Here is a 27,154-nt window from a genome sequence, read left to right as displayed (position 1 = left end):
CCTCTGTCGGCTCCAGCCCAGGTGACCGTGGGACCATTTACCTTTAGAACTTCCTCCCTGCCCCCCCAAGGCTTCCAGGACCTCACGCAGTCCCCCTTACTACTCCTTCCCCTTGCTCTTTGTCGAGATTTGTCTGTCCAGAGCCCCACTTCTTCCAGTAAACACCAGGCTGGTCCAATACATTCAGAGGTGCTTGAGTGGACACCTTTCCCGAAAGGGGGACCAGTGTCTCACTCCAAGGGAACGAGTGTCCTGATGGACATTTAGATGCCCCTGGAGGCTGATAGCCTGGGGGGATGTTGGAGGCGCAGGATCAGTTTTCCAATGAGAAGCCGCGCACTGGGTTCTGAGGTTGCCTACATACCCCATCATGGCTCCACCTGGAGAAAGCTGGGCCCCCGAGCAGGCAGAGGCTTCTGGCTCAGGGTGCCAGAGCCTCATGCCAGGAAATGCCATCGGGTAGCCAGACCAGGGTCCCCATTTATAGTTTGGAAAATATGGTGTCTTGCCACGGGTCCATCCAGAGGATTTTGCTAGGACCAGCTGAGCAGAGATGGGGGGGACTAGACCAGGTCAGGCTAACTTGGGACCACAGAATAGTGACCCCAAATGGTGTGTGCTGGATCCTTAGGGCTTTCTTTCTAGTCTGTATCTCCTCTAATGTCTGTCATTCTTGTCAGCCCTTGTGGGTTTCCCTGCCAGGACCAGCAGTAATATCTTCAAAATGAGAAGGGGTTTGCTTGCTCATGTCGTGTTTGTTTTTGCCAGTAGGAGGGAGGGCAGGAGGCAGAGAAACTTAGTTCCTATTCTAAAGCCAAGAGAGAAAAGAAACCCTACATGAAGTGCTACAGTGGGGGTTGAAAACTGACCAGTCTCCAGTGGAAGAGGGTGAAGGGGCCCATCTGTGACCCTCTTTTGGTTTCTGCTTTTGATAAAGATGTGGGTCCCAGACATCCAAAAGAGACAGAGAAACAGCAGGGCAATTGCAAATGATAAATAGCGATTGATCTCAGTGCCAGGGGCACCAGGGAGTGGGCGAGGCTGTGGCTAACTGGACAGTGGGGGTCCGGGCCACAGGAACAGCTGCTACGTGCCGTTGGCTGCTTGTTGCAACGTGGGAATGGCGCCCAGCACTGACACACTCGATTTTTCAAAGGAATCTGGACCTCTAGATTTGTATATGCCCCTTCCAGATTGTTTGATATTTTTTCAAAAATTTGAAGGCACTTCCTGGACCACATCCTCTGGTCCCCAGTTTATGATCAGTGAGAGGAAAAAAACAATGAAGAGCCATCTGCAAAGGGAGCGACCTGACCGTTCCCACATAAATTTAGGAGATTATAAAACCCAAGTCCAGTTCTGTCTGTCCTGGGATAGTGTGAAAAGTACATTTCAACAAGATAGTAAAGGAAACCAAAGGAAAGATGAACATGGGGAAAGGATGGGCAGGGGTCAGCATTCCCAAACCGGGGCGTGTGTCTCACCTCGGCCGGTCCCAGAGCCTGCCTGACGACCAACAGCACCAGAGTTAGTGGCGGGGCAAGGGTGGGGGTACCCCTTCCCAGTTCTGCTCAGTGAGCACCCCAGTCTGCACAGTAGAGGGGATGTAGCCCTGGGAAGCCGTGGGTTGGAGGGACACTGGTGTTTCAGGACCACGGACAGTAGCAAGCCCCCGCTTCTCTCCTTATCCCACCCAGCATTAGTTAGCCCGGGGAAGAGGTGAGGGAGCGGGTGAAGGCCGGCCAAGCAGGCTGCTCTCTGACTGTGGTCCTGGAGGCCCTGCTTGGGGAGGATCGTGGAGCCCAGCACAGATGGCAGCATCTCCTTCCTCGCCTTTCCCTCTGCAGGGGTGCCCATCTCCCTGGTGATCAACTCCACAGGCCTGCGGGCGCCCGGCCGCCTGGACTCAATGGAGCTCTCGCACAGCTCAGGGCGGTCCCTCCTGACTTTGCCCACTCGGCTCCTCTCCGACGGATCCACCCATCAGCTGTGGGGCGGGCCGTCCTTCCGCACCCCGCAGGAGCGCTTCTACCTCAAGGTGAAGGGCAAGGACCATGAGGGAAACCCCCTCCTCCGTGTCTCTGGAGTTTCCTACCGTGGGGTGGCCCCAGGTGAGTGATTGGCTCATACCACCCCCAGCTCCCTGGTTCCCTCCCTTGGAGGCTCACTTCTTTCCGGAAGGCTCTCCTGATTAGATTAGATTAGATTAGGAAATACTTTTTCATTCAACTTCTCTGGGCAGCAGGCTCTGCAAGACATTATGCCAAATAGTGAGATGCTTCAGATGTAGCTTTCAGCTGAAGGATTTGCTGCAAAGTCATCCACCCATCCATGCATCCATCCACGCATCCATCCATCTGTCCGTCCATCCATCCACCTGTGCATTCAACATTCATTTTGTGTCGGTCACGGTACTAGGCAGTGCAGACACAGCAGTGGGCAGGGCAGTGGGCATGGGTATGCCCTTCCCTAGTCATAATTACTATCATAGTCAAAGTCATGGTAATAGTAATCTAGTCACCATTTTGAACACTTTCCATGGGACAGTCCTGGGCCAAGCGCTTGCCATGCATTAGCTCATGGAATGCTTACACCAGTTCTGAGATGTGTTCCCATTTTATAGCTGGGGAAGCCGAGGTCACCCATTTTATAGGGTTGCTCGAAGGGTTCCATAAGCTAATGCACATAACAAGACGGCTCCTGGGTACTCAAGAGGCTGCACACAGGACGTGGGAACCGTGGACCGGAGCCCTCCACACGGCTGCTGTTACTGTGACGTCATTGTAGGTCACGTTGTGTTGGTTCCCATGCGTGTGGCTTTTGCTGGTTTCCCGTGTGTCCCTGCGGTCTCACCATCCGGGCTGGAAGCTCCCAGAGGGCAGGGCAAAGTCTTTGGCTTTCCAGATCTGCCTCTGGTCCCGGGGTGGGGTGGGGTCTGAGTTCACTGGCCATCGGCCTCCTTACTGGGCTTCGTTCCCTCTTCCAGTCCACTCCCCCCTCCCCTGGCAGTGACCGGGGAGGAGTTCAGAGGTGGATGACACTGGCATTCCATCATCAACTTTGCTGGGGGTCATCCCATTTCATTTAAGGGTGCAGGGAAGGTGCCAATGTGCCGGTGGCGAGGTGGAGAACTTGGCGGACCCGAGTGGGTCAGGGCAGGGTCGGGGGCTTGGGACCCCTTCTTTCAGTCTCCTGGCCTCCACTCCCCTGCTGTGACCCCTGGACTTCTCCTCCCTTGGCCTTTACAGCTTTGAGGAGGAATTTTCAGGAAGCAATTTCAGCAGCCTCCGTTTCTCTCTCCTGTTCTTTCAGATGGCTCCCAGAGTTTTGAGTTTAGCGCTGGCTTTTGGTCTCCATGTCAGCTGTAGATTAAAGTGTAGAGGCGGGGTTGGGGCGGGGGGGATGTGCCTCCCCTACTTCCCGGGTCTGGGAGGCTGGGAGCTTGACTGAGAGAAGGAGGCTCTGGGTTTGGAGACATGGGGGTGGGGAGGGCGGGGCCTCAGCTCCCTGGGCTCTTCAAGCTCAAGGAAGAGGGAGCCGGAGCTGGGCCGGCAGAGGCTTCCAGTGCATGGGGGTGAGTGGTGGCTGCTGTGCATGCAGCTGAAGACGTGGCTGGATGGTCCAACGCCCCTCTCCCCTGGGATGTGGCAGGGAGCCTGTAGCATGATGTCACCCGCCGCCCTCCCACCTCCAGCTCTATGCTCAGAGGAGGTCTGGCACATTGCCTCAGCCTCGGAGCATTTCTGGTGGGGATGGGGGAGAGGGCAGTGTGAGGGTTGAGCACACGTCCGTGATCGCCCAGTGAGGCACTGACAGTCCAAGACGGACCCTGGGAGACAGTTCTCAGACTTTTCCACTGAAGTAATTCCAAGAGCCAAGGAAAGAATATGTATCACCCCAAGGCCAGGGTCAGGCGAGGGGGGCAGTGGCATCTGATGGGGTTCCCAAGAGGCTCATCCCAAGCTGTGAGATTTCATGGAAGTCTCTTATTTAATCTCAAAAATGCGTGTGAATTTTGTATTCACAGCCATGCTCCAAGTATGCTTATTTTTCAATAAAAAAGGTTTCCCTCCCACAACTTTGGGTCAAACTGACCCTCCAGGCAGACGAGCAGCCTCACAGCCCTACCCACACCCCTGGAGAGTCCTGTCTGGGTAGCATTACGTCAGATTTCAGGGCTGGTTTGACTTCTCTGCCCCACAGAATTGCTAAAATGGTGGCACAGGCTGGTCCGTCCTGGCCAGGCTTCTCACAAACCATAAAAACCCCATGAGTTTACATTGACGGAGCCGGTCCTGCCACATGCATGTGCCAGGTGCTTTCCATGCCCCATCTCTCACCAGCTCCTCACAGCAACACGATGAGGTCAGTAACCCAACTAACCCCATTTTACAGAGGTGGAAACTGAGGCTTCAGGAGGCTACGCGACCTGCTCTTGGTGACCACTGGGTGGTGGTGCCAGAGACTGTATCCCGGCCTTCTCTCCCCTGGCTCATCCCCGTGGGTCTCTGTGTCACTGGAGGAATCCTGAGTGCTGGTCCTTGCCCACAGGTGCCCCCCTGGTCAGCATGCCCCCCAGGATCCACGGCTACCTGCACCAGCCCCTGGTGGTCTCCTGCTCTGTGCACAGCGCCCTCCCCTTCTGGTTACAGCTGCGGCGGGATGGAGCCAGGCTGGGCCTGGAGAGGCACTTTCAGTGAGTGGCTCAGGGCCGCCCGTTGTTCCCAGCCCCAGGGCTCCTGGGCACCTGCTGCCCTGGAGGGATCTAAGGGGAGTGGGTGGCAGGAGTGGGACCTTGGTCTCAGTCATATTGTCCTCCTGGGCACCTCCCAGCTTGGCCAGGGATGGGGGAGGGTGGTTCCCTGAGGCTCCCACTGCTGCTGGGCCATCACCCCATGGAAGAGCCATGGGCCTTCCTCAGCTTCTGAAAACTCAACCCATGCAGGCCCAGCTCTGTGCTGGTCAGGGCAGGAAGGACCCTCTTGAGAACCTCCCTGCTATGGTTGGAAGTCCAGGGCTCAGAGAGGGGAAGGCACTTAGAGTCACATCGCGTATCATGGGATTTGCATGTCCTTGGCCGTCTGCCTCTTCTTACCAAGGCTCCAGGAGGATTTGCGACCTCCCTCCTGGGCAAGATTCAGGGGACCAAGCCCCCCAGTGTCTGGACGAGGCTGGGGGACCCTGACTGGGGGCAGTGCGACTGTGTGTCTCCAGCTGTTCTTTGTCCACAGGGGGTCAGGGAACAGCAGTTGGGAGATCCCACGGGCCTCCAAGGCTGAGGAAGGCACATATGAATGCACAGCGGTCAGCAGGGCTGGGACCGGACGAGCAAAGGCCCAGATTGTCGTCACAGGTCTGTCTCTTTGGGCCTGTCCGCGTATCCCCTCCCCACCCCCTTCCTGATTTTTCCTTCTAGGATTTCCTCCCAGGGTTTCTCCACCTGTGGGCAAGCATGCCAGCCAGCTGCTGGGGCCTGTCCATCATCCAGAGTCTGATGCCCACACGGCACCTGCTTGCTGGCTCCCCCCCCCCCCCGTTTGGGCTGTTTCAGCCATGAATGGCCTGTGAGTCTCAGCTGCAGCTCGGGCTGTGTCCCCCGCCACCAGCCTCAATCCCACCCCTGACCTCTTGGCCAGCCCCCAGGCCCTCACAGGGGCCGCCGTCCATCCCGTCGTTCTGAACCCTTAATGCTTCCAGGTCCCGCCGCCATGGCACCGTTGAGCTCAGGGAGGCTGTCAATGCCACAGACCCTCCTAAAATGAATGGGCTTTATTTTTAAAATAATGAACCTAAGCTGTCTTGAAGAGAAGAAAAGGGGCCCAACGAACAGGGAGAGATCAGCCACTCTAAGTTGTCCTAAACTCACACAAAATCACGCATGTTCCCTGTAGGAAGACTGGAAAATATAAACCAGCAGAAAAGATCGGAATGACCTGTGATCCCTCTGTTCTAGAGATGACCTTGGTAGCATTTTGATTTACTTTCTTTCAGACCTTTATCTATGTGTGCCTTTTAACAAAAATGGGATAATATTATACGTACTTAAAACAACCTGATTTGTTGTCATCTAACGCTGTAGCGGGTCAGCAAATATTTTACTATAAATGGTAAGTACAGAACAGTAGACCAGTGTAAGGAAATTTGCACGTGCATTTACTAGACTTAATGATTGCTAACCTTTTGCCATATTTGCCTTTTCATTTTATGGCCGAACTATTTTATTTTAAATTTTAATTTTATTGGAGTGTAGTAGATTTACAACGCTGAGTTAGTTTCAGGTGTACAGCAAAGTGATTCCGTTATACATATAACTGAATATATTCTTTATATACGTATAACTGAATATACGTATATTCAGTTATACATATATTCATTCTTCTTTTAGATTCTTTTCTCCTGTAGGTTATCCCAGGTATGGCTAAACTATTTTAAACTAAATGGTAGGCCTCCTGACATTTCAGTATGTATCTCTTTTAAAAACATAGATTTTCCCATATAATAAAGATTCTATGATTACACCTAATAAACTGAATAGTAAGCAGTGCCTTAATACTACTGAGTTTTGTCCGGAGTCAAATTTCCCCATTACTATACTTGAACATCATGGTCATTGACATGTGGATCCAGCTTTTCTCCTGCAGGTCCTGCAGACCGTCCCTGGATAGACGGTGTCTGACCTGTCACTTCTTACGACCTTTTCTTGTTGAGAGTGAGGGTTTCTTAGCTCTTTTCTCCTTTGGGGCAGTGGCCTTCCTCAGTTCCACGTTTGGCTGCTACTTGTACAGAGAATCGCTCTGTACTTGTTCCTCTTTCCCTCTTGAGGGTGATTTCCGAGGCTTTATCCCCCAGGGCGGAATTATTGGCTCAAAGGGTGCGAAGAGCGGTGTGGCTCTTGCTAAATATTGCAGTTGGGTGTTGTGTGGAAGGTAGGCACGCACGCGCACATGCGCACACACACGCGCACGCACGCATGCACGCAGCCCCCTCGACGGGTGTGTGATGGCCGTGGGGTGGCGCCGTCCGGGCATGGTGAGCAGATGCTGGTGAACGGCTCTGCTGGCTGATGTGTCCTGAGGCGTGCGGTGGGCTCCGGGGTCTGGACACCACCAGGGCCTGCAGGATGGCCCCCTCCCTGTGTCAACCCCTCAGTGCCTCCCGTACTCCTGTTCCTGCAGGCCCCCCGCCGCAGGTGGTCCCTGTCCCCAACGTGACCGTGTCCTCTGGAGAGACCGCCATCCTGTCCTGCCGGGTCCTGGGCGAGGCCCCCTACAACCTGACGTGGGTCCGGGACTGGCGAGTCCTGTCGGCCTCGACGGGCAGAGTCACCCAGTTGGCCAACCTGTCCCTGGAGGTCAGGGACATCACCCCCAGTGACGGCGGGCGGTACCAGTGCATGGCCAGCAACTCCAACGGGGTCACGAGGGCGTCCGTCTGGCTCCTGGTGCGAGGTGAGGCTGCTGTCCTCCCAATTCAACACAATACCTAGCATTTCCCTCCAAAGCCCATCAATCCATCCCTCTGCCCAGACGTCACCTCTGGCAGGCAATGTCAGCCCTTTCAGTGTTTTCTCAACCTTCAGAGGAAGAGGGTTCTGTAGCCTTCCAGCCTAAGTGTAGTGGTCTCACTGTTGGGAAGTTCATCCTCATATCTGACCTAAATTTCTGCTGCTGTAGGTCAAGCCAATTGCATTGAGTCCTGTCCTCTTCCCCTGCCATTGAACACCTCCATTACCTACCCCTCTCAATATGCTGGACAGAGATGGAACGGTGGAAACTTCCGAAAGCCCAGAGATCAGGCGTGCTTGGCGGGGGTTGGGTAGCACCGACCAGATGGGGGTGGAGGAGGCAGTGGGAAGAACCCACGTCGGGAGTGTTGGTGCCTGGATTAGGTACTAACCTAGGATTGAGGTCCACCCAGGATTTAGACAGATGCTCCTCCCTGGGGTGCTATCTCCCCAAGTGTAAAAGTGAGTGTGTTGGAACAAGTTTTCTCCCTTATGCTAGTGACTGTTGATTGACTGCCTAGAGTGTTGAGAAGGATTCTGAGGCCATATCTAGGCCACTGGTATGGGAGGGGCGTGTTTGGCATGTCTCGATGAGACGGCCCACGATGTCTGTTTGAGCCTGACAAGTCTGCTGCACTGTGAGCTTTCCGAGGGCCAGGAGAGAACCTACGTTTGCAGCCAATACTTGGGCAGACCTTGAGGTCCACTCAGGTCTCCAGCCCTGGCATCTCGACAGCTCCCTAAGCCTCTTCAAGGTGCTCAGCTCAGAGCAGAAATCCAGGGAGCTCAAGGCTCCCACTGGGGGGTATTGGGAATTCAGGTGCCCTTGTGGCCTGCGGATGTGCCTGGGAGGCCGCCTGGCAACACTCCCCAGTTCCCCAGCAAGCCGCTCCCAAGGATGCAGGCCCCTTGGGACCTCTGCTTCCTTTGTCTACACCGTCTGTGGCTGCCGGGAGGGGCCGGGGGCCCGGGGCTGGGTGCCTGGGACAGCACAACTGCTCTGACAAGCTCCTCCCCACCTGTCCACTCTCTGAACTACAGAGGCCCCACAGGTCAGCATCCACACCAGGTCACAGCACTTTTCCCAGGGCATGGAGATGAGGGTCAGCTGCTCGGCCTCTGGATACCCTGCACCCCACATTTCCTGGAGCCATGAGGGTCATGCCCTGCAAGAGGACAGCAGGTGAGGGCTCAGGGCTTGGAGGTCTGGGACTGGGAACAGGTGGACTCCCAGGGGACCTCTCCGAGCCTCAGTCTTCTTAACTATTAATGTAACTGGGGGAGTAGCATTTACCCTGCCTTCTTCCTGGGATGATGTGAGGCTGAGGAAAGACATCACTTGGGAAACATAACAGTGTGGGCTCAGGGGTCAGGAGCTACAGCTGCAGAATCCAGCAGACCTGTACTTGAATTCTGCCTCTGCCATTCAGGCTGTGTGACCTTGGGCAAGTCACCATACCTTTCTGAGCCCCATGAATGAAAAAAGAACATACGTAAAGTGCTGAACACACAGCCTGGCACAGAGCAAGGGGTCAGTGTAGAATGGTGTCACCAGTGATGTCGTTAGTTCATTTGTTATTAATAATGACTGGGGCAACCCCATGTGACCCAACCTAACCAGCCCCTTGCTGTTGAACACGTTTCATGGCACGACTCCAGAGTCCGCGTGGATGCCCAGGGAACCCTGATCATTCAGGGAGTGGCCCCAGAGGATGCTGGGAATTACAGCTGCCAGGCTGCTAATGACGTTGGCACAGACGAGAAGACGGTCACCCTCTACTATGCAGGTACTTGGGTCAAGGGTATCTGCAGGAGAAGGATCTCCAGCCCATCCTCCCTCCCTCCCTCCCATCCCCAGATACTTACTGAGCATCTACTTTGTGGCAGGCACTGGGGCCACAGCAGTGAACACAGGGTCCCCATCCAGGTGGAGCTTATATTCTAATGGGGAGGCACAAAGCAAACATGCAAACAGATAAATAAGGTACTTTCAGATGGTGAAGGTACTAGAACGAGCGCAGAGCAGGGTGGTGTGATGGAATGACGCGCCCCTGGGCAGAGAGGGAAATGGCTGGTACACGCAGGACCAGGCCCTTGCCGCAGGTGGGAATGGGAACAGCGTTCCAAGCAGAGGGATCGGGTGGGGCAAAAGCCTGGAGGTGGGAATGACTCTGGGCTGCCCAAGGGGCTGCAAGGAGGCTGGCTGGAGTGAGGGGGCGGGGGAGGGGGCAGGCAGCCCCTGTAGGGCCTTTTAGAACCTTGTAGGATTTCGGCTTTTATCTCAAGATCAATGAGGAACAAAAGGGGGTTTGGTCCCGGGGAATAACTGGCTTTGTAGAAACCAGCCGAGGCTACATCTTTCTGGGGTGACTGTCCCGGTTGGTGGGGCTCAGCCCCACCTTGTCCCCGCCGCCCCTCCCCCAGCTGCATTCTCTCTCTAGGGAGTCTGTGGGTTGGTCCCCAATTCCCCATCTGCTCCCCACACAGACCCACCGTCCGCCTGGGCCACGAATGCCGTGGTGCTGGCCGCCGTCGGGGAGGAGGCCGTGCTGGTGTGTGAGGCGTCCGGGGTGCCTCCGCCCCGGGTCATCTGGTATCGAGGTACACTGGGCGGGGGGAGGGGCCCGTGGACGGTCCCACTGGGGCCCTGGAGGGTCCGCTTTCCAGGACGGTCGTGGGCGGGGGGCACTCCGAATGGGGTGTCTGGAGAGAGGGGACCGTTTCTGGCAGCCCCACTCCCATCCCCAGGCCAGCGTCCACGCGGCTAATGCAGGTTGGCTCCGTGGTTAGGAGAAGGATCTAGAAGAGACCTCGATTTGAATTCTGGCTCCCCTGGGTGACCTCAGACAAGTGACTTGGTATCTCTGAGCCTGCTTCCTTGGCTGGAAAGTCAAAGATGGGTGGTTGTATGAGCATTAAATGAGTCCACGCGTGCAAATTGTTTAGAACGAGCCTGGCACACAGGCAGGGCTGTGTTCTTGATGGTGGTGACGATGGCGATGTGGTTGTCTGAGAACTAGCAGTAAAGGTAAGAGGGCTGTTCTCAGGCTCTCCTGAGTTAACGAGTGTAGAGGGTCTCGTCTGTGCCAGACGCTGAGCTGGAGTTTGATTGACAGGAGCTGCTCTTGCACCCACACCAGTGGACCTGAGTCCTGGGGCTCCTGCCTCAGAGGTTCCAGGGGCAGAACACCGGGCTCCTTCTCAGGCACAGGCACCTCCCACCGGGATGCACTCCAGCCTTTGCAGCACCTGTCTGTGGTCTTGTCAGAGCCTCACCTTGACACTGACAGGCAGAGTTAGCTCAGAGTTTGAGCATTTCGTCCATGGTCACCAGCTAGTGTTGGCAGAGACTTCGGGACTCCTTACTCTGTGCTCAGGTCACTGCCTGTGGTGGCTGAGAGCTCTACCAGCCCAGCCTGGGAGCCCCTTTATAAAGGGGGATCTCTCAATGGAATGTGGCTCGGCCTTAAAAAGGAATGAAATTCAAGCTGTACAATGATGAGAATGCAGTTACCACTTAAAAATGGTTAAGATAATAAATTTTATGAGTTTTATTTAAAATTAAATTAAAAATTTTCTTAATTTGACTCCTATGGCAAAGAAAAAAAAAAAAGAATGAAAAAAAGCAAAAAAAAAAAAAAAAGGAAAAAAAAATCAGGCTTATAGCAGCTGCTGTGTAGAAATTTCCCCCTACTTCTAATTTGCTGAATGGAGAAAAAAATCTTTTATTTATGGTATTTTCACAGACTTTGGCTCTAGTATGGTGTATTTAAGTAGTAAAAAAGTAAAAGAAAAATATTTTTTTCTTAATTTGGAAAAAAGGAAGGAAGTTTTGACACAACATAGATGAACCTCGAAAACATTATGCTAAGTGAAATAAACCAGACGCAGAAAGACAAGTATTAAATGATTCCAGTTATTTCAGTGGAATCTCATATATGAGATGCCTAGAATATGCAAATTTATAGAGACCAGAAGGAGAATGGTGGTTGCCAGGGGCTGGGGGACGGGGAACTGGGGAAGTTAGTGTTTAATAAGTAGGGTTTCAGTTTAAGAAGATGAAAAGGTCTTGTGGATGGGTGGTGGGAATGGTTGCATGACAATGGGAATGTACTTAATGCCACTGAATTGGACACTCAAAATGCTTCAAATGGTAAAATTCTGTGTTATGTATATGTATGTACCACAATTTTAAGTGTAAAAAGAGTTCAGAATCAGGGTGGTCCCTCAGGCCTCAGGAGGGGGAGGCCTGGAGTTGGGGTAGGGAAACAGTGCACAAGGGAAATGAGAATAAGGCCTCAAAGAGGCAGAACTGGGGGGAAAGTGGTCATCTCCGTGACCCTGGGCTCCTCCCAGAGCTGATCCAAGCCTCAGTCTGCACCTGAGCAGAGGGTGGGGATCCAGGAGGGAGGCCCAGGCAAGGAGTTCTTGGGTGATGAGCCTGTCGCATGCAGGGGAACAGGCTGAGACTCACTCGTGGTCACAACAAAGGGGCTCAGGGAACTGGACCCAAGGGTGCTGACTTTAAAATTGTGATAAAATTCGCCTAACATAACATTTACCGTCTTAACCATTTCTAGGTATCCAGTTCAGTAGCATTAAGTATATTTACATTGTTGTACAACCATCACCACCATCCATCTCCAGAGCCCTTTTTTACATTGAGCAAAACGAAAAATCTGTACTCATTAAACAATAGGGGTCCTGATTCTGGGGGGAAATCCTTCCTTCACCCACACCCCTCCAAGGTCCCTGCTTTGTGGAGTTGGCAGGAACCCAGGGTCAGGAAGGCAGCCTGATCCCCTGGCCTCCTGTGTTAACCACGGGTACCTGCCTGATGTTTTCTCATCTTTGGTCCAGAGGGTCTTGAAATGATTCTGGCCTCTGAGGGCTCCAGCTCTGGGATGCTGCGAATCCCGGTGGCTCGGGAGAGGGATGCTGGCGTCTATACCTGCCGAGCTGTCAATGAGTTGGGCGATGCCTCTGCAGAAATCCGGCTGGAGGTTGGACGTGAGTGTACACCTTGTCCCCACTTGCCCTGCCCCTCCTGCCTTCCCCCTTCCCCGTCCCCCACCACCTGCCCTATTTCTGAGCAGGGAGGAGAGAGTGGGACCCTGTAGCCTGCCAGGGGGGAATTTGCATCATTTGGATCCAGAGCACGTGGGATGGGGATTTTAGAGGGAGATGGTGTATGTGTTACCTCTTGCTGCGTAATAAATTGCCTTAAAACTATGTGGCTTAAAACAACAAGCATCTATTGTCTCATGGTTCTGTGATTCTGGGAGTGGCTTTGCTGGGTGGTTCTAGCTCCAGGTCTCTCATGGGATGGCAGTTAATACCTTGGCCGGGGATGTGGTCATCTGAAGGCTTGACTGGGGCTGGAGAATCCACCCTAAGTTCACTCATGTGGCTGTTGGCAGGAGGCCTCTGTTCCTTTCCCAGATAGGCTTCTCCAGAAGACTTCTTGTGACATGAGTTTTCCCAGAGAAAGTGAGTCAAGAGGGATAGAGATAGAGATAACATCCAAGATGGAAGCTGCAGTCTTTATAACGTCTTGGAAGTGACATACCATCACTTCTGCTATATTCTATTGGTCACACAGACCAACACTGGTATGTGGTGAGTGGAAGGGACCACTCAAGTGTGAGAATCCCAAGAGGCAGGGGTCACTGCCCATCACAGAGATAGTTTGGTTCCAGCATGGGTGTCGTCATATCCTTGAGACCTGAGTTCCAGTCTTGTCTTCATCACTTACCATCTATGTGCTTTGGTCAAATCATTGACCCTCAGTTTCCCCATCAGTAAAATGGATCTGACCACACTACCTCCTTTGTTGGGTGGCTGTGAGACTTCAGTGAAATCAGACACACAATGCTTAGCACAGGGTTTGGCCCATTGTGAGTGCTTAATAAAGGGAGAAGCTATTATCCCCTTTTTACAGATGGGAAGTTTGAATTCTTCTGTGGCTGATGCATGGCCTTGGCTGTGATTGTCATGATGTCTAAGTTCCAGGCCTGGATCCTGGGCACTGGGAATTGCTCGGAAGTTGTGGGCACAGCTCCTTGGCCTGCTGAGCCGGAGCGGATTGTACTCTGAGGGTTGACTGTGGCCATGACGGTAGAGGCAGGTGCTGGGAATTCTAGGGAAGTGCAGAGAATAGAGAATGGGCTTGACTGGGCCAGGTGGGATGGCCAAGGGGCTCCCCAGGGAGGCTCAATCAGGAGGGTCTGGCCCTGGGGGAGATGGTGCCTACTCAGGCTTGGGGATCCTCCCCATCTGTTCCATCATCTATTCCTCCAACATGTGGTCACCTGGTAGCCAGGCCCTGTGCCCCAGACCCTGTGTTGGGGCTACAATGGCATCTGCCTTTGTGTTTTTCTTGGTGTCCAGAAGAGAGATGGTAAACAGACCATTAGAATACTGTGTACTGAGAATTTGGAAGTGGCATCCTTGGGTCCTGTGCCCAGAGAAGGGGGCTAAGCCAACACTGGAGGCCGGGAAGGCTTCTTGGAGGAGGTGATGTCTAAGCTGAACCCAGAAGCAGTCAGGTGACGAGCTGGGGAGCAGTGTTCCAGGCAGAGGGGCCAGTGTTCCAAGCAGAGGGAACAGCATGTGCCGAGCTCCCCACGGCAAGAGGAGCAAGGCAGCGAGTGAGGCATAGAGAGGGTGAGGAGGGGATGCCGGGGCGGCTGCCCAGTTGTGGGTCACTCCCGGCCTTGGGCTAGGGAGCCTGGTGGAGTTTGGGCTTTGTTCTGTGGAGGCGGTAGAGATTTCTAGGGAGGAGATTGATGTGCTCAGACTTTCCCTATCTACAGTGCACTCTGTGACTGAGCTCTTGGTGGGGTGGGGTGGGGTGGGTATGGAAAGCCATAGGCCTAGAGCTTGATAATAAAAATATAATAAGTCTTCCATGAAATCTGTCACATGCCGGGCCAGCTCTAAGCACATTTCATATACTAGCATATAATCCTCATAACAACCTTTTGAGATGGGTCCTACATTATCCCTTTTATAGATGGGGAAAACGAGGCACAGAGAGGTTAAGTGCCTTGCCCAAAGTCACACAGCTGGTGAGTGGCAGAGCTGAGATCTGAACCCAGGGTCCGGGCCTTTAGCCCCTGGACTTGATCCTGATGCTCCCGGCAAGGAGGGCTTGGATGTTGCTTCTGCACTGTGAGCCTCGGGCTCCTCACCTGCAAGATATTTCTGGATGTTGTGTGAGTGAGAGATAAGAAAGGCCTCGGACACAGTGGGCTCTGACAAATGTCACTGTCCTTGTGATTAGTCAGTAGGTTCTGGGTGAGCAGAGAGGGTGCTCCAGGGAGGGCTGCCCTTGGCATTGTTACAAGCAGTCATCCTTTGCTCTGTGTTTAATTTCTGTCCAGCAAAACTTTATTTCTTTGGAGCCCAGGCTGACATGCCTGTTCCTTCACCTGTTAGCCATTGGTCTTGGGGTCTTTTCCCCAGGTGAGAGGTGGCGGGGGATGGCTGGCATCCCAGAGGCAGGCTTCTGGGGCACGGGGCCACTGGTGGCCTCTGGCCTCGAGGTCAGGGACAGCATGGACAGTGGCCCAACACTTGTGTGTCTGGGGCGAGCTGGCCTGGCAGCAGTGGTGGGAAATTCAATTTCCTGCCCATCTGGGTGGCAGCTGTGTTGCAGCCTTCCTGGCCAGGCTGGCGGAGCCTGCCAGAGCTGAGAACGCGTGGGCACTGTGCCCACTTCCTGCTGTTCAGCTGGGAACTGGCTTCCTGGTGGTATTTGGGGCACAGGGAGGACGGCAGCCTCCTCCTGTACTGCCAGCAGGTGCCTGTATTTGTGGACCAAGCCTGCGAGGTGATTTTGCATCCCCTCTGGACTTGGCATTTGGCTGATAAGAGTCCTGGAGCAATGTTCTGGTCCTGCTGCTTGTTTGGCCAAGTTATTTACCTTTCTGAGCCTCACTTTCATCATCTGTAAAATGGGGATGATACTGATAGAGGCTGTTCACAAGGACCTTGAGAGATTTAATGAGATAATGTGCTTCACTCAGGGCTCGAATAGAATACATAATCAGTGCACGGCCTGTGGGCTGGACCAGGCTGACAAGGGCCCGGCGAGGCAGAGTGAGGCGGAGTGATTATCACACGGCTGGTGTCTGGGCTCCACGGTCGGCACCCGCTCCTGGAGCTCAGTGCTCTTTCTATTACTTTTTTTTTTTTTTTTTTTTGGCCACACCACTCGGCGTTCGGGATCTTAGTTCCCTGACCAGGGATCGAACCCATGCCCCCTTCAGTGGAAGTACAGACTGAGTCTTAACCACTGGACTGCCAGGGAAGTCCCACTCTTTCTATTACTTTAAAACTGCCCTTGGGCTTCCCTGGTGGCGCAGTGGTTGAGAGTCCGCCTGCCAATGCTGGGGACACGGGTTCGTGCCCCGGTCCGGGAAGATCCCACGTGCCGCGGAGCGGCTGGGCCCATGAGCCATGGCCGCTGAGCCTGCGCGTCCGGAGCCTGTGCTCCGCAATGGGAGAGGCCACAACAGGGAGAGGCCCGCTTACCGCAAAAACAAAAAACAAAAAACAAAAAAACTGCCCTGAGCTAAGTTCCCTTTGCCCTGCTGGATTTCCCTCTAAATGGATGTTCACTCAGCCCTCTTTCTATCCTCTCGTTTTAGTCTCTGCTTCTTATTCCCAATTTGGAAGCCCCTGATTGCTGGGTGAGTGAGCAGGGGAGCTGGGGGTGTGCTTTTGTGGAAGCAAAGACCCTCTGGCCAGCCTGGGGGAGCAGGAGAGAAGCAGAGCTGGGCTCTGTGGCCAGTGTGGTCAGTATCTGGGTGGCTTCTCTATCAGGCACAACAGGCAAGGGCCCAGAGCCCATGATACTTTTAGGGCTGCTGGACAGGGCTCTGATTTTATTGCCATCAGAAGAAAAAAGTGAAGAATAATAAATAGATTAAAAACGAATCCAGATTGTGTTTGTCTTTATAAACAGTCATAAAATATCATTTAAAATATTTTTTAGGGAGGAGAGTCATCCTGCAGCCCTGGCCAATGGGGCTGTGGCTCCAGGCTCGACCGAACGATCTTTCTATGGGGAAAGGAGTCTTCCAGGGAGGCGGATGCGGAGGCCATCCCCAGCGTTGTCTCATTCACAGATACCCTGGAATTCCCCCTAAATGCAGGGCAGGGCCTGAGGCCAGCCTCTCCCGGGGCCACCCTGCCTGTCTACACAGTCTTTGGGCCTGAGACCCCCTCCCTCTTCTGACCAAACTGAGTCAGGACTGATTGGAGCTCTCCTTCCTGAGCTGGTGCATCCCCCACCAGCTCTGCCCCAGGACTCTGAGCCACAGGAACTGGGGGGATAGTGGAGGAGGCTGGCAGGCTACAGGGTCTCCAGACAATGATAAAGAGTCCTGGAACTTTAAGGTACTGGAATCAGGGTGAAAATAGTTCCCTCTTTCTGGATGGGGAACTGAGGCTCAGAGTGGTGAAGGGGTTCATCCACGGGTGTCCAGTGGGGCAGGGGCGGCAGGGGGGCCCTGCCCAGGCTTCAGGCCTTCAGGCTGGTGTCCCTTGCCCTGGGGCCCAAGTAAGAGGAAGGGACGGCATGACCTCTGCCAATTTCACTTTGCTGGGAAATCCCCGGGGGTGGAGGGAGTGGCCCAGCAGTGCTGTTAAATGAAGTCTCAGCCTTGGCCACACCCTCCTGTCCTGCCCCCTCCCAGCCTGGTGGCTGGCATCCTTGGTGGGGCTGTTCTGTCTTCCGTGGTGTTCCCGGTTCCCCCCGCACAGAGCTGCGTCCCCGCAAAAGCGCTGCAGCTGTCAGGTGATGAGACCTGGGCCTCTCCAGGGAGCACGGTAGCTGCTGTGATGTCTGGCTGTCTCTGGGCACTCGCAGCTCCTGACCTGGAAACCTGCCCAAGGTCAAGGCAGAAAGGGCTGTCCATGGGGAAATCCGGTGGTTGTGAGGCCAGCTCACGATCCCTCCCTGTCGAAGGTCACCTGAGTCTGTGAGGAGGGGTCTTCGAGCCTGAAAGCAGAGGCGGCTGAGCCTCGCTATGGGACCCTGGAAAGGGCATGGGGCTGGGAACCCGTCCCCACACCCGACATGCTGCAGGATCAGGGTGGGCCCCGCCCCCGCCCCTCCCCTCCCTCGGGCTTCAGTCTCCCATCTACACAGTGAGGAGACCAGAGGACCTTCAGCTCCGGTGTACAGGATTCTGAGGTCCCGCCTTATTTGGGGGACTTCAGTGAGGGGCAGGGGGATGGCTGCACAGGAGACGGAGTCACAGTTTTCTGGGCAGGATGTGAATCGGGATTCACCTCTGAAAGAAGACGGAGGAGATGCCAGGTTACCCCTGAGTACTAGGGGGTACGGGGGTGCAGTGGCTGAGAGCTTGGGTCTTAGCAGCAGCCAGACCTGGGCTCTGATCCCAGCTCTGCCACTGACTTTGAGCTGCACCTGGGGCAGGTTCCTTAATCTCCCTGATCCTCAGTTTCCACATCTGTAAAATGGGGTTGTGATAATACCCACTTCATGAGTTTACTGAGGCCATGAATGAACTCTAAAAGCACCATCACCATGCCTGCCATTTAGTAGGTTTTCCAAATGCTACCTTTTGTGCATGTTATTTGCTTACTATTATAAGTCAGCTGTCCTCTCTCAGAGGAGGAATTCAGGACGAGGCCTGCCTGGAGGAGGGAGGTTTGAGCTGGGCCCTGCCGTGGGCTGGGCAGAGCCGGGGAGGCAGGCTCTGGGAGTACCTGGCCCTGGAGCTGAGCCACGGCTCTGCTCAGGATGGGAAGAGGGGAATAGCAAAGCTCTGCCCCCGGGGCCAAGGCTCTGCAGGACCAGTGACGCCATCTGAGGCACCTAGATAGAAGACTTTCTTGGATTCTGAGCCGAGGCAGCTGCCAGGCCCCAAATGAGGAAGAAAAGCAACTCGTGGGTGGTGTCTGAGGTTGGGTCCAAGACTGTCTTCCTCCTTGCAGTGATTTTCCAAGTTGTGCTTCTATCTCCCTGGAACTTCCCTACTCCCTGAGGCCAAGAGGGAAATTTGATGTCATGATTTGGATGGATGGGGGAGATTTCTGGAGAGAGACAGCAAGAAAAAAAGAGGTGGAGGTTTTTCCACAATGCTGGATGCAATGGGTTCAAAACAGGCTGGGGACCTTCCTGGTTGTGGGTCTGGGGACAGGGACCTGAGGACAGTGCCCAGAAGCCTCAGGGAACAGGGCCTGGACCTGTCTGGCATTGGACCTGCTTCTGGCCAGCAGAAAGGTGTAAAGGATCATGAGCTTCTGTTTTGGGAAATAACTTATTTCCATGCCCACTCTCCCCCCCCAAATCATAAAAGTAAGACAGTGCTTAGAGAAAAACTTTGGAAGAAACACTACAAACCATTAACAGTGGTTACCTTGTGGAAGGGCATGGGATTTCGAGTGTGTGCAGCAAAAGTTAAGGAAATAAATCCTCGTGTGTTGCTTGGCTGTTTTATAACTCAGGTGAGCAGGGCTGCCCTTGTCTGCATCTGTTATCCTGGTGTCATTATTAATATGGCTCTTTTCACTCTTAAGTGTCCCATTTGGACCATAAAGTATAAGGTCAAGTTATTTATAGGCTTGTTTTGATTTTATAGTAGAGATTTATGTGCTTCTTAGAAAACGTTCAACAGCAGAGAAGGATGAAGCAAGGTAAAGATGAGCTAGAATCTCCCCGCGAAGTTGGCTCTTTGGGAAATGGTTGCCGGAGTCTAGGAGACCCGTGAAAGGAAGCTCCCGTGGCCCAGGAAGAGGGCAAGGGAGGTGACGCTCAGAGCTGGTGGGCCTCCTGTGGCTGAGGGTGACTTGCAGCCCCTCTGAGGTGGGCTTCCCAGGAGGTGTAAAGAGAAGAAGCAGGAATGTTGCTCCCCCGTATGGCTGGGCAAAGCGGGGTCCCTGAGACCCCATGTAGGGTGTGAGGACTCCATCCTGCCAAAGAGCACTTGCTCTGCCTTATCATCCTCAGGAGTTCTTCAGGGTGGACCCTGCCAAACTCCAGTTAGCCCTGGGAGCCCTGGATATGAGTCAGGCTTATGAGGGCGCGGCTGGAAGAGGGAAACCCCCCCCCCCAGCAACCAGAGGGGAGGCAGTCCTCCAAACAGTGCCCTGGGGGCTGGGTGAGGCTGACCGCTCACCTCCCTGCAGATGCGCCCCAGCTGACAGAGCTGCCCCAGGATGTCACCGTGGAACTGGGGAGGAGTGCCCTCCTGGTGTGCCGGGCCACGGGCCGCCCGTCCCCTATGGTCACCTGGCGCCGTGGAGATGGCCAGCTGCTGGGGCCTGGGCATGGCAGCAGGACTGGGCGGCCCGATTCAGGAGTGCTGTTCTTTGAAAGTAAGAGATTGGGGCTGAGGGAGGGTGGGCAGGGGAGACAGAATGGCTTCCGACACCCTCAGCCCCCAGACTGGGTGGCCGGGAGCAGGGTCCTGACCCCCAGTGCTGACCATAGGTCAGGCTGTTGCAGGGTCGTATTTCAGTTGGGTGACTCTGGTCACGTCATCCCACTACTCTGCACTGGTCACAGTAGTGATAATGACAATACCTACCACCTGGGTTTAATAACAGGCCACCTTAAGGAGCTATTGCGTGAATAATACACGTAAATCCCTTAGCACAGTTCCTGACACATATCAAGTGTCATATGTGGTAACCATCATCCTCACCATCACCATCACCACCATCCTCACCATCCTCACCGTCACCACCATTGTCCTCACCACCATCATCATCGTCGCTACTACTGCTTCTATTTACTACGCGCCAGGCCGGATGCTGAGCACTGTATTTGCATTATCTATTGACCCCTCCCAATCACACTACAGGCTGCAGTTATTGATAAATTATCCCCATGCTACACATGAACAAGCCGAGGCCTTCTCACCCTTCCAAGGCCTGCCTGTATCCCCCATCCCTCTCCTCCCTGCCATCCCAGCCCTCCTACCTAACCTCTGCAGGGCCAGACTGTGACAAGGGCGCGTCTGCATCTGGGGAGCTGGAGCCTGTGGGGCCTGGAGCTGTGCGCTGACAGTCAGGCCCGCCTCTTTGCTGCCCCTCAGGTGTGATTCCTGAAGACCAGGCCCCGTATGTCTGTGAAGCTCAAAATGTCTTTGGGAAGGTCCAGGCAGAGGCCCACCTCCTTGTGACTGGACATGGTTCGCTGGTGGATCTGGAGAGGAGGGTTTGGGGGGGACACCAGGCACTCCCAGAGACACCCCCCCATGACTGCCCATCCTTTGGGATAGGTGTGTCCACAGCCAGCTTCTCCAGGAAGAGCATCTGGACCCCTCCTTCCTGGGCAGTGTGCCCCAAGAAGTGCGCCCTTTGGGGTCCCCAATCCTGATGCTTCCGCTGGTTCCCTGGGGAGGAGACAGTGGGGAGTGGGGGCCTCTGTCCCCCGGATGCCCACCCACAGGAGTCTCGTGTACCCCACTGTCTCCTCTCCCTATAGCACCTCCACAGATCGCCAGCAGCGCCTCCACCGTCCGGGTGCTGGAGAGGCAGCCCGTGTCCCTGCCCTGCATCATCCTGGCTGGGAGGCCCCGCCCCGAGAGGCGCTGGCTCAAGGCCGGCCAGCCCGTGAGCGCAGGGCCCCTCTGGGCGCAGGGGAGGAGGGCGCTGTCACATTCACACCTCGGTCTCTGCTTTGCGGTTCCCCTGTTTTGGAATGTCCTCTTCCTTCCTGCTTCTTTCCAGAACCTTCTCTGATAACGCACTGATAGCATCCTTCACCCTCTAGAGTCCTTGGCCGGAGGAGCTTGTGCATCATTAGTGCTGTGGGTGGGGGCACAGACGCAATGCATTCGTCACCCCTGTTCGGATGATTCCAGGGCAGAAACGTGACCCGAGCGGCTGAGCATCTGCCCCAGCTGCCTGGCACACTGCTGGGTGCACAGGGGCTGCTTCGCCCATTCGCATCCATTTGGTTTTCTTTACTTCCCTCTATTTCCTTTCTGCCATTCACTCCTTCTTTGCCTCTCCCTTTTCCTCCATCCTTCTGGCCTATCCTCAGACATCCCGTGGTCCTTGTGCCCTGAAAGCTATAAAAGAGGTGCCCTCGCCCCAGCAGACAGCAGACGCTAGACACCCAGAGAGGCAGCGACTGTGTGACCAGATGGCTGCCCTGGTCCCGGGCCTGTTGTTCCAGTCCCTGATGCAGTGCAGACAGGGTCCAGCTCCCGGAGCAGGGAGGCTTTGCCAAGGCTGCTCGAGTGGGTGACTCCTTCTGCAGCCTGTGTCATTAGATGTGACCCCGAGGAGGACCCTGCCTGGGCACGTAGGCTGGGGCGGTGAGGAGCCTTCCTCAGTAGAATCCGATGGGCATGTGGGGAAGGGTGGCCCTGGGCCTTGTCCACACCAGGACAGGAAGTGGCTGGAGACGCAGAGCTTGTTTAGTTCAGTGGGGACACTGGGTGGACCTGCGCCTGCCCAGCTGCCGAGTGCAAGGGGCAGAGCCCCCCTCAAGCTCACTCAGCCTGAAAGGGCCTGGTACCGAGACAGCCCAGGAGCCTCTCCCGGAACCGGCGTGCAGAATGTGCAGTCGGGATCGCGGGACAGGGACAGGGAGGCTTAAAGCGGGCTCAGGCCTGGTGGAAAGGTTTTGGGGCCCCTCACCAAGGATGGACTGGCTGGACATCTTTATAGAGGTTGCCCCAGGCCCCATTCTGGACCAGCGCCACCTGCCCCACCCCGGTCCTGATGGGGACATTCCGGGGCAGCCACCAGGAGTTGCTTTCTCTGCTTCTCTCTCTGGGACCACATCTGATGCGGCCACGCCTCCGCTCTGCTCTGCATGGCTCTGTTCTCTCCCCACAGACGGGTTGTCCCTCCTCTCTGTGGCCTCAGTGTGCAAGGGCCTTGGAGCTTCAGCCCCGACTCAGTAAAGGCTCTAGCTCCAACCCTGCACTCCTGGGAGAGGCTCCCATCAGCCCCCTTGGGTCAGGTGTCTTGCCCTGGACCTGTTGGCCCTGGGAGAGTGGGGTCAGCGGGGGGCTGGAGGTCAGGCCCACCTGGCCCTGAGGGTCTGTGGGGGGGTGGATGAACATCAGGGAAGGGGTAGGAGCATCACCCCCCCCCAGATTCCCCCACCGTCTCCAAACCCCTGGCCTCTCTGTCCAGGCTGCTCCCTGCTGGCCTGGTGGGCGGTGAGGTTTCTGGGGTGCTCTCTCTTAGCTGGCTCTGAGTGGGGCCCTCAGCCCAAGCTGGTGCTTCCTCGCCCTCACCAGCTCCCACCGGGCAGCCAGCATTCCGTCCGAGCAGATGGCAGTCTCCACCTTGACCAGGCGCTGTTGGAGGATGCAGGGAGGTACACCTGTCTGGTCAGCAACACGGCGGGCTCTCAGCACAGGGACGTGCAGCTGGTTGTCCAGGGTGAGTCCTGGTGGGGTGGGGGCAGGATACGATGGCGGAAGGCACCGGGGTGGGGGGAGCTTGACCTTAAACATCTTTGTTTAGACAAATTGCACAAATAGTACATATTCACTGTAGGAAATTTAGAGATTGGACAACCTCCCCCCAAAAAAAACCCAAAACCCAAAAACAAAACCAACCAAACAAAAAGAAACCTCCCTTAATCCCAGTAGCTAAGAAGAACCAGAATAATTTTACGTTTTGGTGTGTATCTTTCATACTTTATACACACATGAGTTTGCACATGTACATATACACACACTGTATATATGTATATAATATATACATTGTATATACTCTTTAGATATGTTGTATATAAATTATTTTTGCATGATATATATTCTTTATATAAATTAGGTATAAATCTTTTGTGTACACATACATAGAAATAGTTAGAAACCAACTGGAACTAGGTAATATTACTACTGTCTTGCAACCTGAGTGTTTCTTGTGACAATGTTTTATGACTCTTTTCTGTCAGTAATACTCAGAAGCAGTGGTTTAAGGCTGCATGTCCCCTGTTTGGATGAGCCAGGAGTGTCGAACCTGTCCCCTAGTGTCCTGTTTCTCACCAGCATGATCACCTGGGGATAAACATCCTCATGCTCCACCTCTGCCCATGTGACCAGTTCTTTCCCTAGGATAAGCTATTGTTGTGGAATTGAGTTTTGACTCACAGAGATTGCACACTTTTAGGGCTTTTCGTGTATTTTGCCCAGTTACTTTCCCACCCACAGCGTTGGAGAGTCCCTGTTTCCCTTCACCCACCCAACCAGGTACCACCGTTCTTTTTAATGTAAAACAAGAAGTTTAAACTAAGTCTGGTTATGTTTTGTCATTTACTGCATATGTTAATATCCTCTTTTTGTTTGTTTGTTTCACTTGTTTTATTAAAACCCTGAGGGATGAGCGGGAAGAACTCATCATTCCCCATTTTGTAGAGGAAAACTGAGGTGCAGAAGAGGCTGGGCTTAGAACCCAGCTGTCCTGTCTGTTCATAATTCCAATTAATAAGAGTGATCAAAGGTTGGGCATGTGTCATGTGCCAGACCTCTGAGAGGTTGTGTGCAGGTTTCACTTAATTTTCCTAACTGCTCCAAGAGGTGGTTTTAAAAGACTCCATGCTTCTTTGAACTTAAGGAAGCTGAGGCTCCGAGATGGAGGTAACTCACCCAGTCACAGGATCAGCAAAGGCTGCCTCTGTAGAAAGCCTCACCCCCTAACTTCCCACCCTGCCCCACAGCCTCCTCTGTGCAGTGGCGATCAAGCCCATCTCTCTTGGCTAATTTCATTTCCATTCAACAAATGCTAATCGACTTGCTGGCTTTTGCCACCTGGGAAAATCCAGAAGTGCATTTCCCACCCTAAAGGAACTGAGTGTTACCGTCAGAGCCCTTGGCTTCTGACTTTCCCTCCCGGTTCTGGTTTTTCCATGCCCGTTTCCCCCTCCCCTGCTCCTCTTGGAGACATCCCCCCTTCCCGCCCTGTTTTAATGCCTGCAGATCTGGATGATGCCCAGGACGGATTTTGCACTTGTTTTCAAGTTCACTGTGTCCTGTGAACACTATTTTCTGCCGTTTCTCATCCGTCCATCCCCAGAGAGTGAGCAGGGAATTAGGGTTAATTTAGCTTTTTAGCTGATCAAGGAATACGGGTACCAAAAGATTAAGTGGTTTATCCAAAGTCCCACAGTTAAGAAATGGCACAGCTGGTTCCTAAACACAGGCTGCCCTACGTCTGGGGCATGAATTTACAGCAGTGGTGGCTGTCTTCTTCTGTTAAAATTGTTTTTTTAAAAAAAATCATGATAAAATAGGGACTTCCCTGGCAGTCCAGTGGTTAAGACTCTGTGCTTCCACTGCAGGGGGCACGGGTTCGATCCCTGGTCGGGGAACTAAGATCCCACATGCCACGTGGCACGGCCAAAAAATAAAAAAATTTTAACAATCATGGTAAAATATACATAATATAAAACTTACCATTTTAACCATTTTAAAGCCTACAGTTTAGTGGCATAAATTAAGTGGCATAAGTGGCATTCACATTGTTGTGCCACCAGGTTTGTTTGCCCAGTGCACCGCAAGCCAAAAGGCTGAGATGCTGAGGTTTGCAGCGGAGAAAGGATGTATTCACAAGGCAGCCAAGCAAGGAGGCAGGAGAACAAACTTCAGGTCCACCTCCCCAAAGGCCAGGGGCTTGGGGTATTTATGGGATAAGGAAGTAGGGTGGTCTTAGGCATGGGGAAAGGTGATTGCAGGTAGGGAAAAGGTGAGCTAGTCAGTGTCCTGTGCAGGTGTATCTGGGTTACATGCTTCTTCATGGGATGCATGTTCAAAAATGGAGGCGCCTAGCATGATCTGACGGTGGGGTTTTTGGCCCTCTGATGTCAAAAGGTCATTCACCAGATACCTGTGCAGGCCCAGTTTTAGGGTCTGTGGTCCCAACCAGTCTTAGCTGGCTTGAGCTCAAACTAGACACCAAGTTCCTGGAAAACAACTCAGACAAACATCTTATTGTTTAGGCTACATAAAGCTTGGAGGGTCTGCAATTTGCAACGAAACAATTAAGCCAGCTTGCTCAGTGAAGGCGGGCTCAAGCAGAGGGGTTTTTAGCAAGCTGTAAGACAAGCCAAGAATTTCTGTTAACCCCATGGGGCACAGTTTCAGGATGGGTTTTTTTAACCTTATGGGACACGGTTTCACAACCATCACCACCATCCATCTCCAGAACTTTTTCACCTTCCCAAACTGAAACTCTGTACCCACCAATTCCCCATTTCCCCCTCCCCTAGCCACTGGCCACCACCATTTTGCTTCCTGTCTCTATGAATTTGCCTGTTCTAGGTATCTTGTGTAAGTGGAATCGTGCAGTATTTGTCCTTCTGTGTTTGGCTTATTTCACGTAACGTAATATTTTCAAGGCTCCTCCATGTTGTAACATGAATCAGATGTTTATCCCTTTTTAAGGCTGAATAATATTCCATATGTACACATCACATTCTGTTTATCCATTACCCTCTGTTTGGATTGTTTCCACCTTTTGGCTGCTGTGAATAATGCTGCTATGAACTTTGGTTTATGAAATTGGTTTGTTTTTAAAAGTGCCACCTAGAATCCAGCCCACTGCCACCCACCATATCACCAATGAAGGCGTTCCAGCCTCTCTCCCCTGTGTAGCCTCAGGAGTGCCCACCCCTACCATCACCTGGACCAAGGTAGGTGAAGCCTGTTACCACAAAGGTAACCAGAGAAGTAGGCCCAGTGCATCATGGGGAGAGGAATGATGCAAATCGCCATGGGGTGTGGTGGGCTCTGCTGATGTCACCTGTGACTCTACCACAGGAAACCAATGCCCTGGCCTCCAGGGATCCCCACTACAATGTGAGCAAGGATGGTACCCTGGTCATCGCCCAGCCATCTGCCCAGGATGCAGGGGCCTATGTCTGCACAGCCACCAACGCCGTGGGCTTCTCCAGCCTGGAGATGCAGCTTTCTGTCAACAGTGAGTGATTGCCGCCCCTGTCCTGGGGGAGGGGCTTGGCAGGCATCAAGGCAGGGGCATGGACCATCTGACCTCACTTGCATCTTCCTTGCATCTCGTCAACCCTGCCTCTAAATTCCTCACGTCTGAAGGGCATGTAGACCAAAGCTGTCCTTCAGAGCACTGTCCCCTGTAGTGTGGGCATGCTCTAAGAGTGGTTCCAACACAGCCCTTGGTCACCGGATGGGGGGAAAGCGTCACATTAACGAGCCTTGGAAAGACACAAGGCCCTACACTGGACCCCCTCCCATCTTGGTAGCCCCTTCGCCCACCTTTCTCCCCAGCTCTTTGTGCCCAGACCCTTTGGCCTCCTTTCAATTTCTTAAATGATCCATCCCGCCTCAGGGCCTTTGCATGTGCAGTTCCTTCTGTTGGAATGCCCTTCCCTTACCTGTTCCAGCCTACTTCTCCCGTCAGTCAGATCTCAGTTCTCTCTGATCTCTGAGGCTGTGTCAAGTCACCTTGCTGTGAACTCTCTGGAATGTCCCTTTCTTAGTGCCCATCACAACTGTGATTAAATAATTAACTGTGTGTTGAACTGTTTGGAACCCGGTTTCCCTGGGGCCCTTGGCACAAAGGGAAACTGGGCATCATCTGATGGTTAATCCCATTTATTCCTGAGAATAAATGGGATAATCAAGGGCGAGAAGGGAGAGAGAGGAGAGGGAGGAGAGAACCTGCCAG

The 27,154-nt window shown here is 53.7% G+C and overlaps 1 protein-coding gene across 1 annotated transcript in view; it reads left to right on the top strand.

The window, feature by feature from the left end:
* Positions 1-27,154, top strand: part of HMCN2 (hemicentin 2) — a gene marked incomplete at its 5' end in the record, with an annotated part of 148,901 nt that overhangs the window by 31,003 nt on the left and 90,744 nt on the right. Inside the window, 14 exons of the mRNA XM_081237656.1 lie at positions 1,848-2,111; positions 4,552-4,696; positions 5,232-5,353; positions 7,176-7,448; positions 8,546-8,687; positions 9,164-9,291; positions 9,992-10,105; positions 12,365-12,514; positions 19,670-19,858; positions 20,581-20,676; positions 20,973-21,100; positions 22,747-22,891; positions 26,032-26,144; positions 26,272-26,431. Coding sequence (XP_081093782.1) covers positions 1,848-2,111; positions 4,552-4,696; positions 5,232-5,353; positions 7,176-7,448; positions 8,546-8,687; positions 9,164-9,291; positions 9,992-10,105; positions 12,365-12,514; positions 19,670-19,858; positions 20,581-20,676; positions 20,973-21,100; positions 22,747-22,891; positions 26,032-26,144; positions 26,272-26,431 — 2,169 coding nt within the window. The remainder of the gene's footprint in view (positions 1-1,847; positions 2,112-4,551; positions 4,697-5,231; positions 5,354-7,175; positions 7,449-8,545; positions 8,688-9,163; positions 9,292-9,991; positions 10,106-12,364; positions 12,515-19,669; positions 19,859-20,580; positions 20,677-20,972; positions 21,101-22,746; positions 22,892-26,031; positions 26,145-26,271; positions 26,432-27,154) is intronic.

This window comes from Mesoplodon bidens, assembly GCF_964165515.1.
Source record: "Mesoplodon bidens genome assembly, chromosome: 6".
Classification (NCBI taxonomy): Eukaryota; Metazoa; Chordata; class Mammalia; order Artiodactyla; family Ziphiidae; genus Mesoplodon; species Mesoplodon bidens.
This window is presented reverse-complemented; position numbering and strand designations above follow the sequence as displayed.